Source organism: Vipera ursinii (genome assembly GCF_947247035.1).
Source record: "Vipera ursinii genome assembly, chromosome: 3".
Lineage (NCBI taxonomy): Eukaryota > Metazoa > Chordata > Lepidosauria > Squamata > Viperidae > Vipera > Vipera ursinii.
Genome location: NC_139516.1, coordinates 134650691 through 134664748, shown reverse-complemented (window position 1 = coordinate 134664748; position 14058 = coordinate 134650691). Strand labels below are relative to the sequence as shown.

The 14058-nt window shown below is 37.2% G+C and overlaps 1 protein-coding gene across 1 annotated transcript in view; it reads left to right on the top strand.

Moving 5' to 3' along the window:
- CDH10 (cadherin 10) overlaps nt 1-14058 on the top strand; it is a gene marked incomplete at its 5' end in the record, with an annotated part of 98588 nt that overhangs the window by 40731 nt on the left and 43799 nt on the right. The window contains one exon of the mRNA XM_083358091.1: nt 12414-12708. Within this exon, the coding sequence (XP_083214217.1) occupies nt 12414-12708 (295 nt within the window). The remainder of the gene's footprint in view (nt 1-12413; nt 12709-14058) is intronic.

Below are 14058 nucleotides of genomic sequence, written 5' to 3'. Positions count from 1 at the left end.
TTATTATTATTATTATTATTATTATTATTATTATTATTATTATTATTATTGTTGTTGTTGTTGTTGTTACTATTACTATTATTATTATTATTGTTTACATTTACATTTTCCTCCTTCTTTCCTTGTCCCTTTCTGTGACTGACTTCCTCCTATTAATGAAGCCAGCTTTGTACCATCCATTGCTGCTTTTGTGTGGTGGATATTGGCCTAAGACTCTAATTAGTACTGTTTTAGATACTGTTTTAGCATAAAACCTAAAGCAACAATAACTGGAGCTTTACTACAAAAATTAATGCTGGTAGTAATCCATATTTAATATGTATTCATCAATCTGCTGGTGCCTATACATTCCATATTCCTTCTCTAATTTTGTCTTTGAATTTCCTTTTCCTTTATAACAACATCAACAACTAAATGATTTTAATCCAGGCACATCACAAACACCATTGATAATCCAAAACAGGGGTGTCAGACTCAATTTCATTAAGGGCCGCATCAGCATTGCGGTTGCCCTCAGGGGGCCGGGTGGGTATGGCCTGGGTGGGCGTGGCCTACTGGGTGGGCATGGCTAGAGTGTGTATGGCCTACTGGGTGGGCATGGCCAACTCTACATCATTCACATCAAGGGTGCCTATGGGGGCCTGGGCAGAAGTGGGACAGATCTGAGGGTCTCTGGCAGAAGGAGGGTCTCTGAGCCAGGACCAAGGCAGTGGGGGCCGTTCCCTCACTGTTTCCAGGGTGGCTTCGTGGGTCACATGAAACCACTTCGCGGGCCGGATCTGGCCCCCGGGCCTTGTGTTTGACATGTCTGATCCAAAAGATCCTCAGTTCTTCCTTAGTAGTAGAATGTGGAGTGCCAATTCACATTCACACTTCGTGTAATCCTGCTGGGATTATATTACTCTTAGCCAGTGCTTTTTTTTTGTAAAAAAGAAAAAAAAAGGTGCCAGAACTCACACAGATCATACAACCCGCCTTGCCTACCCTACAAAGTTCCATCCAAAAAAGATGTCGGAACTCCGTTCTGGGTGTTCTATGATAAAAAAGCCCTGCTGTTAGCATGCATTCCCAGCCTCCCAGGAACCCATCCTCTCCCATCATGATGAGGCAACAAAGCAGGATTTGGGGTGAGTAAGGACTAATGGGATCTTATCTAGGCTATTCTTATAAAGGCTTTAGATCTTTGCTTTTGGAAGAATGTATGGCAAAGTTGTCTTCCCTCACTTTTGTTACTTGATTTTTAATTAGAATCGTGAGAGTACATGATTTACCAGGCTAACACTTTGCAGAGGACAAACAGTATACATTGGTATGCATTAATAAATATGTCTTGATATACATTGGTATAGATTGTATACATTAGTAAATATGTCTTCCCCATCAAAATTAATAACACTTATTAATGGGTTTGGTATATTTTCTCTGTGCAGTATAAATTGGTCTCTAACACCAGATTGATTGAGTTTGGAAACAACTACAGCATACTTGAAAATGAGAATCTTCTGAAAAGTTACAGTAATGCACAGAAAAAACAACAAAGCTTGAACTAGAATATATCTCAGAATTTAAAATTTTACTATAATTTCTGTTCTTTTGTTACATAGTATTCATAATTATAGATCAATGATCTTAGCTTTTAAGGAAATTAATAGTGTAAAAATCAATGTTTTCATACCAATAATGTATATCATACATGGCATTGTTTTATATATTCCAAACATGTATTTTCAGAAAATTTGTGCACTATTTTGCAGTCACTTCTTTTTTTACTCAGGAAATGTACTGTCTAATAAAGTTTTACTTTTCAAAATTTTCCAGTTTTTCCATTCTTTCTTCAGTTATTTAATGGTAAGTTTTACTCATTAGAATTTGCTCTCATACTTATAATAATTTGTGTGGCCCACTTTATAAATTTAAGAGTTTAACATTCCAGTTATTTAGGTTAATATGTAATTTCAGCAATATTATAGAGACATTTTTAAGCAAGTCAAATAAGATTGTGGTTATCATTTGCTATGGAGCCTTGGTGGAGCAGTGGGCTAATGCCTCCTTAAGTAACACTAGCTGCCTGCAATTAGTGCAGGTTCGAGTCCCACCAGGCTCAAGGTTGACTCAGCCTTCCATCCTTCCGAGGTAGGTAAAATGAGGACCCAGATTGTTGGGGGCAATTAAGCTGACTTTGTAATAATGCCGCTTGGGGAGTGTGTGAAAGCCCTAATAAGCAGGCATATACATAGTATGAAGGCTACTGCTAAGCTTGTAAGCCACCCTGAGTCTTTGGAGAAGGGCGGGATATAAATGGAATTAAAATAAAAATAAAATAAAACATAGTGAATGGTAGTATCTTTAGTTAATGTATTTTAACAAGCAGCCCTCGGAATCCCCTCTGGTACTAGAGGATTGAACATAATAATAGATAAAATAATGTTAAAATGATACTACCCAGATGCCCTTCCTGATGCCTACCCAGAACTCACAGCAGACATTTTCTCTTTGCACCCAGAAAGAGAAATATCTGCTGCTACCTAGGATTGAATTCTCAGCCTCCTGATTGTGAGGTGAGAGCTCCACCTGTAGGCCAATGTACCACTCCTGCTATTCAAAGAATATTAAGACAAACTATCTCCTTTGGTATTAAGTAGTTCATCAGAGTACTTCCTCAGTAGTCCCTTGAAGTATTATTGAAGAAAGCATATCACAAGATAGCTGGGATTTCAGTTGTCTCAGTTGGTGCTACACTTTGCCCTCCAGTTTTCTTCTGCTTGCATGTTGTTACCATGAAAATTTGAGATGGTAAAGTTATAATGTCACCTGACTGCCATTTAAGTAAAAAAAAAGTAACATCTTTTAAAGCACTGATGAACTTTTTCTGACTTCCAGATGTTCAATTTTTATAATGTCACCTGACTGACATTTGAGTAAAATTAGGCAAGAGAAACATATTTTAAAACATGGATGAGCTATTTTTGATTTCCAGATGTTCAATTTTAATTTCTATGATCCTTACCCAGCATTATTCCTGGTAAAAAGTAATGTGAGTTACATTATAAAGGAACTGATTTGCTCTTCTAAGCAATGGTTTTCTTGAAAGAAATTTATATTTATATATGCTATCTCTCTCTCTCTCTCTCTCTCTCTCTCTCTCTCTCTCTCACACACACACACACACACACACACACACACACACACATCAATATATCTATATCTATCTATCTATCTATCTATCTATCTATCTATCTATCTATCTATCTATCTATCTATCTATAAAAGTAAAGGTTCCCCCGCACATGCGTGCTAGTCGTTTCCAACTCTAGGGGCTGGTGCTCATCTCTGTTTCAAAGCCGAAGAGCCAGCGCTTGTCCTAGGACGTCTCCATGGTCATGTGGCCAGCATGACTAGACGCCAAAGGTGCACGGAACACTATTATCTTCCCACCGTAGTGGTCCCTATTTTTCTACTTGCATTTTTACGTGCTTTCGAACTGCAAGGTTGGCAGAAGCTGGGACAAGTAACAGGCGCTCACTCTGTTACGCAGCACTTGGGATTCGACCCACCAAACTGCCAACCTTCTGATCGACAAGCTCAGAGTCCTAACCCACTGAGCCACCGCATCATATATGTGTGTGTGTGTGTGTGTGTGTGTGTGTGTATCGGAATAAAAAATAATATAGATGTTTGGCAACTGTCTCATATTTATGACCTTCTGATAAACAAAGTAAATGGGGAAGCCAAATTAACTTAACAAACATGTTGCTAACTGCAGTGATTCACTTAACGACATTGCCCAAAAGGTCATAAAATGGGGCAAAATTCACTTTACATATGTCTCACTTAGCAACAGAGATTCCGGGGACAATTATGGTTGCATGTCAAGGACTACCTGTACATAAGGCTGCATTTCATGACAAGCAAATATAATTTGTGATACTCAGTGTATTTAGAAAGGCTTCAGTGATTACAGATCAAAGTCTAAAATGTGTATGCCTTGTCCCCAATCTTATGTTTTTATTCAATGATTGTTCACTATTTAATTCTTGCAGTTTGTTTCGGCAATGGTAACAAAGTCTGTTCTCCAGTAAATCTGGCTGGATATTTCAAGGAATATTATTTGAGTATACAAAAATGTCCTATGTTATATGTTAAGGTAAAGGTAAAGGTTCCTCCACACATGTGTGCTACTTGTTTCCAACTCTAGGGGCCGGTGCTCATCTCCGTTTCAAAGGCGAAGAGCCAGCGCTTGTCCGAAGACGTCACCGTGGTCATGTGGCCGGCATGACTAGACGCCAAAGGCGCATGGAACGCTGTTACCTTCCCACCATAGTGGTCCCTATTTTTCTACTTGCATTTTTTTAAAGTCCTTTCGAACTGCTAGGTTGGCAGAAGCTGGGACGAGTAACAGGCGCTGTTACAGTTCACCAAAAAAATTATATTTTTGTCTGGAACTGCTGACAAAAGCATCTTCTTTCCCCGGCATGATTTTGGTCTATGTCAAAATTGCTCTTGCCTTGCTTTTAAAAGAGAAGGAGGTGGGTGTTTTCAAAAAGCTATTAGTGCCAAGCAGCTGTGACAGGCCATGTTTGAGAACATGAAAGAAATGGCAAATATACAAGGAAGCATGGTAGCATCCAAGATAGGGTTTAGATGCTACTTGAATGGCAATAGCATATAAGCCCAGATAATACAGTACTAAATAAATATTTGTTGGCCCAAGGAAGAAACATGTCTTTTGTTCCAGAATGCTTAGGTTTTAGTTTTGGTTTTTTCTCATAATACATAGAATTGGAAGAAAACCCATAGGCTGCTAACTCTAACTCCCTGTTATGTGGAAAATCTGAATTCCAAGTAAAGCATCCCTGACAGATGGGTGGATATTCATGAACATATCCAGTAAAAGGAAGTCCATACCTCTTCGGGCAATTGGTTCAGTTCTTAATCTACTCTTACTTTTAGAAAAAAATGTCATATTCAACACAAGTACAGCGGGTATTGCTAATAAATTGTTTCTATTTTTATCTAAAATAGAGTCAATTCAGGACATTCCTGCGATCCCTTCTCTTGCTACTGCCTACAGCGTTGTCTTTTTAATATTTTGCAAAACCCTTACCAGTGATGGATGAGCTAACCATCCTTTCCTAAAACTTGCTTTTCATTATTTTCCAAGCAAGATACAGACATTTTGCTGTTTAAACACAAGCATTTCCCAGGATTTGGTGTTTTTTTTTCTCCGAGTGCTGGGGAAATGCCATCAAAGGATTCTATAGAGAACAGTTTTTAGCTGCTCATATGCTTCTTAGTAATCATAATGAAGCAAATAAAAAAAAAGAAAAAAGTTAATGTTCATAAAAGGTGGCCTCTGCCACAATCTGTTGAAGTAAGTCTGTTGGAAAATGGGGCAAACTGTAAATCTGGGCAGTAAAAATATAAATGTTAGAGAAAAGTTTCTCCCGTACTTAGCAATAGTTGTTCTCATTACTCTGTTTAGATACATCCTTTAGACTGGGGGTCCATGTGCCAGTATCGAGCTACAGCCCATTCGGAACCAGACCACATAAGCGGCATGTGAGCACTCATGCTCAGAGCTCCATTTGTGCGTAAATGGAGCTGTGATCACACACCCCTTCTGCTTGTGTGGGACCATCCTCCCTCCCTCCCTCCCCCCTCTCTCTCTCTCTCTCTCTCTCTCTCTCTCTCTCTCTCTCTCTCTCTCTCTCTCTCTCTCTCTCTCTCTCTCTCTCTCTCTCTCTCTCTCTCTCTCTCCCCCCCCCCACCCCCTGCCGGTCCGCAAAGCCAGAAGTGCTGCAGCCCCTTGCTTTAGACAAGTCTCACATGTCAAGACTTTCATTTCCTGAATCATGTATTTTTTAATAAAGCTGGCATTGCAGCTCCATCATAAGTTTGTGAGCAACTCTGAAATGATTTCATGCTGAAAGTTATCAGTTAGGAGATACGAAGTTTCTACGTGCTGAGCCAGCTACAGGTAGCCCTGAACTTACAACCATTCAGTGACTGTTTGAAATTACAACGGCACTAAAATAAATAAAAAGAGACATATGAGCATTTTTCATTGTTGCAGCATCCCCGTGATCACATGGTAAAATTAGGACAGTTGGCAACAGGCATGCATTTATGACAGTTGCAGTGTCCCAGGGCCATGTGATCAAATTTGCAACCCTCTGACAAGCAAAGTCAATGGGGAAGCCATGTTACAAATTTTTCCATCTGTTCTTTCAGATGCCAAAACTGAACCTTCTCCATGCAAACCTTAGATTCTTCTCTGACTGTACTATATATATTTAGATATTTATTATTTCTTAAAAAGTGCTCAAAATACAGTTTATTATAATGATACTTAATATTACTGTGACAGCATGTTTTACTGATGCTCTTTTGGTCATCACTAAGGACAAGGATGCAAAAAAATGTGCAACCTAAAATCCATTTTAAAATATTTGTGATAATTTATTGATTTAATCTACATCTAAGTACAAGAAACCCATACTCACTATGACTGATGTACGTTTATTAGTTATGCATATTATCCATATTAATACTAATAGTGTTTTATTGTGTGAATATATTTTTAAAATGCACATTCTAGCAGACTTCTTACAAAAAAGTACATTATAATTCAAATTAAATAAAATTTATAGACAAATAAGATAATTAAGTATTATAGCTGTATGACTCCTTAATTTTCACCAGTGAGTGTGAGTTGTGAGTGTATGTGTGTGTGTGTATGTATATATATATATAAGCTTGCACATATATTGAAAGGTGCATTTCAGTCCTGGATGTATTATTACTTAAGTTAGTATTAGTTGTGTGAATTTAAATTATTCTCATTGCTGATTTCAAAGGCCAATGTTTTGCCAACTCGTATAATTTAAAATTATTCTCTTGATTTATATCAAAGGATTTTGGCTTGCAGAAGTGAAAAAAGCAGCTTTCCACTCATTCAGCTTGATTAAAACAAGTGTTGCCTTGTTAATAAGCTTTCTCTCAAGATACAAGATTTTAATAGGCTTCTTTGTGCTACTAAAAATAAAATATGTCACTCTCAAAAACATAATGTATATTTTACCCTTCTAATGCATATGTTCTACTCAGACACATAATAATTTGTAGAGATAATGGTAAATAGAAGTGGTTTGAATATGAAGGAGGATTCTGATCAGTTTTCAAGGAACAGAGTGAGAGACATCTGTCACTCTTACAATGCATTTGGAAGAGAGAATATAGACAATATGACAATTGGGGGGGGGCGTTAGAGGCACAAAGAAATTATTCAGAAATGCAAAAGGCAGAAAATGGGAAGGACAGAATGAGCATGGTGTAAACTAAAATACCAGCTTTAAAAAAAGATTTATTTCATGCATACTTTCATAGACATAGACTATATAAAATATGAAGATAGTACACTCATGAATATATATGATATATTAATAAAATGTTAACAGGAAAAGACAGTGATCTTGATGGTGTCCCCAATTTTAAAGTGGTAACTATTAAAAAGCGGTAACTTCTCAGATTTTATTCTTAATTTTTAAAACTACAATTATCTTCTTACTTCTTCGGGAGTTAGTCCAACTGAATTAGTAGTATATGGGTAGATTTTGGTCTCAGATGCACATACCCACACAAAAAAAATGCAGATATGGAATAGGGCGTCCTTTAGAAAACAGCTACTTAAAAATAAAGTACTTCTCCAATACGTCAGATACAGTATGATTATATGATTACCTACCTAACCTTATTATTCTGCTGATATCCAATTATCCTTGAAGTTACATTAAAATAATTGCTGGAATGTTATGAGTTTTAGCATAATCCTAAAATGTCAGAGAAATAATGACAAATATCAATAAAAGGACACAATAAAACAATTTATTTGCATTAAGACCAAACTACTAATAGATGGTCACTGATAGAGGTAGTGGGGAGAAAATGTAATAAATAGTTGTAATTTGAGTGGTGACGGCTAAATAAATCTCTTCCTTTTTCATTAAGTCATTTTTCATTGTTTGGGACCAATGAACTTAACAATGATTTACGTTGGGACATGCTTGGATTTAGAAGAAAGAAGCAAAAACATGAAGATAAATGATGCTATAGCACCTTAAGGGGACCAAAAGTATAAGCTTTGAGCCAAACTTGCTGCTTAAAATATCAAATCAGCTATTAGCCTTGAGACAGACTTATTTAATGAAAGGTACAGTTTTACCAGTTTTAATACATTTTCTGCAATTTGGTGATAATACAATTAGGATACATTAGAGAATCCGTTGGAAACGTTGTGAATGTCAGTGGGTGATTTCTTTGCAAAAAATAAAGGAATATTTTCATTTGTTTTTAACAAGATGGCAATCAGGAAAAATTGATTGTCAGCAAAGGAAAGAAGACATATGTGGAGAAAGTAGTGAGTCGGGCTAGGACGGAGGGTGGTTTGATTCTCTTGAAATGCCCACCTGGATTCGTTTGTTCGTTCATTCGTTCGTTCATTCATTCAGTTTGAAGGCTGCCTAACTCCACTGTAACTCTGGGTAGCTTACAATTAAAATTAATAAATATATAGAAGAAAATAATATATATCTAGCAACAAAGCTGCCTGGAAGACAGAACCAAAACCCAAAATGATCTGGCTACACAGCACATTGCCCTAAAGCTTGGGAAAACAACCAGATCTTCAACAGTTTGCAAAAATTCAAAAGTAATACCAGATCTCCAAGAGCATATCATTCCAAAGGACAGGAGAAGTGCAACTTATGATGCAGTAGGAATACATGCTCATACTGTGACACATCCATCACTTCCACCCTGTTATTCCAGGCCAGCTGTAGTTTGCAAATGGTTTTCAAGGGCAGGCCCATGTAAAATACATTATACTAGTTCAATCAAGACGTGACCAAGCCAACTGCTTGAAGAGAAGTTTTGATGTAAAAAGTCTGATTCAAATTCCATTATTGGAGTAATTTTTTGGTTAATAGCTTGGGTACGTTGGGTATAGAAAGCTGTCTCTTCCCTAGACCAGGGCTTTTCAACCTTTTCACCCATTGTACCACTTTTAGGATATGGCAGCATCTGAGTACCACCAGTCGCCTAGCAAGGTGTCAAAAATGTGATGACCAAAAAAAAAGGAAAAAAGTGATGAAGTAAAGGTAGTTCTCAACTTACAACAGTTTGCTTAGTGACTGTTCGAAGTTACAATGGCACTGGAAAAAGTGCCCCCCCAAGCCACAGCCGAGCAAGACACCTGCCTGGCCGCCCGGTGGCACTCTTCCTCCTATCCAAGGTTTTCATTGTTGTGAGCATTTCTGTTGAGGATTGGCAGCGGGGGGTGGGGGGTGCTTGGTTTTTATTCCCCCCGTCCGCTGGGTGGTTGTAGCTGGGTGGTTTTGGTCACTTCACATGACCCTGGGAAACTGTGACTGTCATAAATATGAATCAGTTGCCAAGCATCTGAATGTAAATCACAAGACCCTGGAGATGCTGCAACATTCCAGCTGATCGGCGCTGCTTCTGGGCTCAGCACATGTGCCGGTATCAATGCCGAGCTCCAGCTGCAGCCTGGCGCTGATCCTGGCGCTTCCACTGAGCCCTGACAGCCCTGCAGCTCCAGCCATCTCTCGCTTAAGCTTGTGCGGCGCTGCCACCAGTTCAGCTCATTCTCCTCCCCTACTACCACTTTTTTAGGATGGTCACATAACACCTGCCAGGTGCCAATGTACCACAGGTGGTATCCATACCACTGGTTGAAAAGCTCTGCCCTAGACAATTCTTTTTGTGTTTGTGGTCTGCATCATTTCATTGGCTGGGAGTCAAGATGTATAATTGAATATCAGCAGATCAAAATACAATCCTTTTTTCTATTCTTATTTTGTCTTCAACCCCTTATAAAATACATATTACCTGTAAAAGAATGAGGGGGGATGTCACAAAAACATCTTCAGGGCTGCTCTTAGAAATATCCTAGGCATCTGATATATAACATTGTTGAGATTTACTCAGAGATACTCTGACTGGGCAGGTCTGGTCAAGTTGGCTAAGTCATAGCATTGTCCTTTTATCTGGGAAATATTTGATCCTATAATACCCAAGGAAGTGGAAATGTTCCTTTGGGTTGTTAATCATCCACCTGTCTTTTGATCCATTTCTCTCCTGGCTGGTTAAGACCTTCTAGTTGGTATGGTCAGGTCCATGCTATAGCCAATTCATTTGAAATAACTTCAATCAATTTGAATGAAGTTAATGGTTCTGCCTGCCCTGAAGGTAATAGTGTATTCAAGATGCAATTGCTAGATTCATACAAAAACAACATCATCATCATCACCATCATCATCATCATAGAGTTGGAAGGGACCTTGGAGATCTTCTAGTCCAATCCTCTGCTCAGGCAAGAAATCCTATACCATTTCAGACAAATGGTTGTCCATTCTCTTCTTAAAAACTTCCAATGTTAGAGGATTCACAACTTCTGGAGGCAGGTTGTTCCACTGATTAATTGTTCTAACTGTCAGGAAACTTCTTACCATTGTTACCATGGTATTCAGGTTTAAAACTCAGAGGGCCCTGGAGAAAGCAGATTACCCAGATGCTTTTCAGTCTGCTTTTGTGCCAGGCTATAGTGCATTTCCTAAAGACATGTGATAGGATGAGTGGTGTGATTATCTGGGCTCAGCAATATGGCCTCTTGGAGCACAACACAAAGAAATGTCCTTCCTTAATGGAATTTGTGAACAAAAACATAAAGCAAATAAAGGCCAAAATGGGGCTAAAGAGAAACACTGAACCTTTGATAGATGTCCTAAAATAAATGTCGATGATGATGAAATATGTGCAGAAAAATAATTGTTTCAATTTCTGTTGAAATTTATAAGGACTGAACCTTGTAAAACTAGGCAATAACAGACTTAAACTGCACTAACAAAAACAATAACAAAAAGAAATGTAATAAGTATAATCTCTAGTTTGTGTTAGCCAATATTCTCAATCCTCAGTACCTGGGTCAATCCTTAACTCTTAAAACAAAAATTGACTATGACATGATTATTCAGCAAGCATCCTTCCATACTGTCAGTTATAATGAATTTTGTGCCTAAAGGTGTTCCATGTTTGCTTTTAATATAATGCTGGGGACAACCTAATATTTAAGGATATTATCTTTGCTGAATTGGAAAATTGGAAAATATTTTATCCTTCCTACCTTCACCCCACCTCACCCCCTTTTCAAAGAATTCATTCAAAAGTGAAAAATATCCCCCCCCCAAAAAAAAGTCTGAATAAAGTATGAGATACAGGGCAAGTATGCTAAATGTCTTGTGCTGATTTGGCTGTAATTGTGCACGTATATATGTTCAGTATGTATGCATAGAGAGAGAGAGAGAGAGAGGTAATTGTGCACGTATATCTATATGTTCAGTATGTATGCATAGAGAGAGAGAGAGAGAGGTAATTGTGCACGTATATCTATATGTTCAGTACGTATGCATAGAGAGAGAGAGATTATAAATAAAGAACAAAAATGTTTCAGAAGTTATAAACAAACACAAAGAATAACCTGAGAGAATAAAATGATATCTGCCTAACACTAAGTGGGGGTTTTCCATGAAACATCTGTTCCTATACGGCTTCTGTGACAGCCTCAAAACCAGTATGACCCATACCCATACACTCCAAAAATTGACCATTAGGTTAAGTTACATTAATACTAATTAGATTTACTTCTTCAAGAGGCAGATCTGTTAGAATAAATCAAAGTCTCTAATCTTTTTTCAGATCAAAAATGTTCCATGTCTAAAGTGATTTCATCCCATATTCCGTTAGATTTCAGAAATAATATATTAGGGGATTGCAGTTTACCAACAAATTTCTGAGGATCCTCCATGTAATTTTTTCTTTAATAAATATGGAGCTTTGAGATTTTTTTAAGTGCACCAGCAGCTCAAGAAGATATGATATTCTTAATTAATATGTATCCTGTCATGTCCTTTATCTGCTTAGAGAATTTACAACCAACACAGCAGGTTGTGAATGTTTAATAGATTCATTTTCAAGAAAGAAAAGGTCAGCATTAGCATAAAATTCTTGTAAGATTTGTGACACAAATGTTCTGCTTTGCAGAACAGGTGTTGCTAGAAAAACTAAAATCTGCCACCAAAGCTAAATTATCAAGTTTATTCTTTTGTATTAAGAGCGTTCTGGTAATGAGAAGTATGCTATACCTGCTTCTGCTACATTTACTATACTGAAACACATTACAGTCTCTGTGAGTTGGAATAGATTTTGTCAGTTCATATTTTCTACAGTCATGTGGAATTTAATACTTTGTAACTAACTGGAACATTAATATTGTTGTTACTATGTTTACACAGCTCTGTATTTCTCTCCTTTCTTACTCTCCCTTTTTTCTCCTCTAGCTTCACTCAGACCAGGACAAAGGAGACGGATCTCTCAAGTACATCTTGTCAGGAGACGGGGCTGGCACTCTTTTTGTTATTGATGAGAGAACAGGAGACATTCATGCCACAAGAAGAATTGACAGAGAAGAGAAAGCTTTCTATACCTTGCGTGCCCAGGCTATTAACCGGAGAACTCTCCAACCAGTGGAACCTGAATCAGAGTTTGTCATCAAAATCCATGACATCAATGACAATGAGCCAACATTTCCAGAAGAAATTTATATAGCAAGTGTTCCTGAAATGTCAGTGGTTGGTAAGTTATACCATTCAGAAATGGAAAACAAAAGAATTGGTGGATCTAACTGTAAATTTAGCTAGTTGGAAGGACTAACAGGTTCTCCAAAGGTCATTTCATGTGATCAGATTATATAATTTACTAAATAACATGATAAAGGTTTTTTCTGTTTTTTTTTCCTGGTTGGGTTGCATGTTATAATATATTTGATGTAAAAAGGAATAGCATTAACATCTCAAATTAGCCTTTTTACCAATAGCTTATAAAACAGTAATATTATTTCATAATCTGGCTGTGGTAATCCCAAATTATCATCACACTAGGTGCCATACCCAAAAGCCTTGGACGGCATGTAGAAAACTTGTGCATTGACAATATTTTCATCTGTCACTTGTAAAAGGCCACACTGCTTGGATCCATGCATTTATTACACAAATACGTTATGACATCCTAGGTTCTTGGGAAGAACTCAGTGTATATAAGGCCAAAATCAGCTAAAGAAATAACAGCTTTGGCTTCATGTTGTTGTGAACAAATAATGATAATATTAATATCAGGAAAGCTATATATTATTTTAGCATTGATAAAGTCACCCTCATTCAATTTCAAAAGATATTTGGACAATATCTTTAACACCATCAAGCAACATCTGCCTATCCCAGATCCTTGGAAAGAAATTGATAGGCAGATAAAAATACCAAATCCAGTTTAAACACCTGGCTAAACCATAATATGAGGATCTATCAGTAGGCAAAGATTGCTAGCATTGAAAGTTGTGCTCACAAAAGACCTGCACCTATAAAGAAGGATGTGAATAAGACTCTTGCAAGACTAAATTAACCTCTATCAATCACACAGAGTAGAATAGCGACTTTACATAAGAACTGGGTATTGAAATTTAAAAACCAAAAGCTCAGTCCCAAAATGGGGGTTCATACTGCCATGATAAAGAAATTAAGATCAGATACAAGTACTTAAAAAAGTGTTAAAGAGTGAAAACTAAAGGATCAATAAAAGCCTAATATAAAACATTGGCTAAGCAGCAGGAAATTGAAGAAGGATGGAAATTATAAAGCAATAAATGATAGCAATAGCTAGAAAAATTGAATCCTGTGAGGCCCAAATCATTTGTTTTGTGCAAAATCAGCTACATATTTCTGTGAGATCAGAGGAGACCAAAATATAAATGACAATAGATATTCTGAAAATGGAAAACCAAACAAAAAGGAAACAATCCAGTTTTGGAAAAGACTCTTAATAAAAATGTTGAATGGGTTTAGAGCACCAGGAAACTATAGGTCAATAACATGCTTATTTTTAATATTTTAAGTTATTTTCAAGCATAATAGCAGGAAATATCCAAGGTTA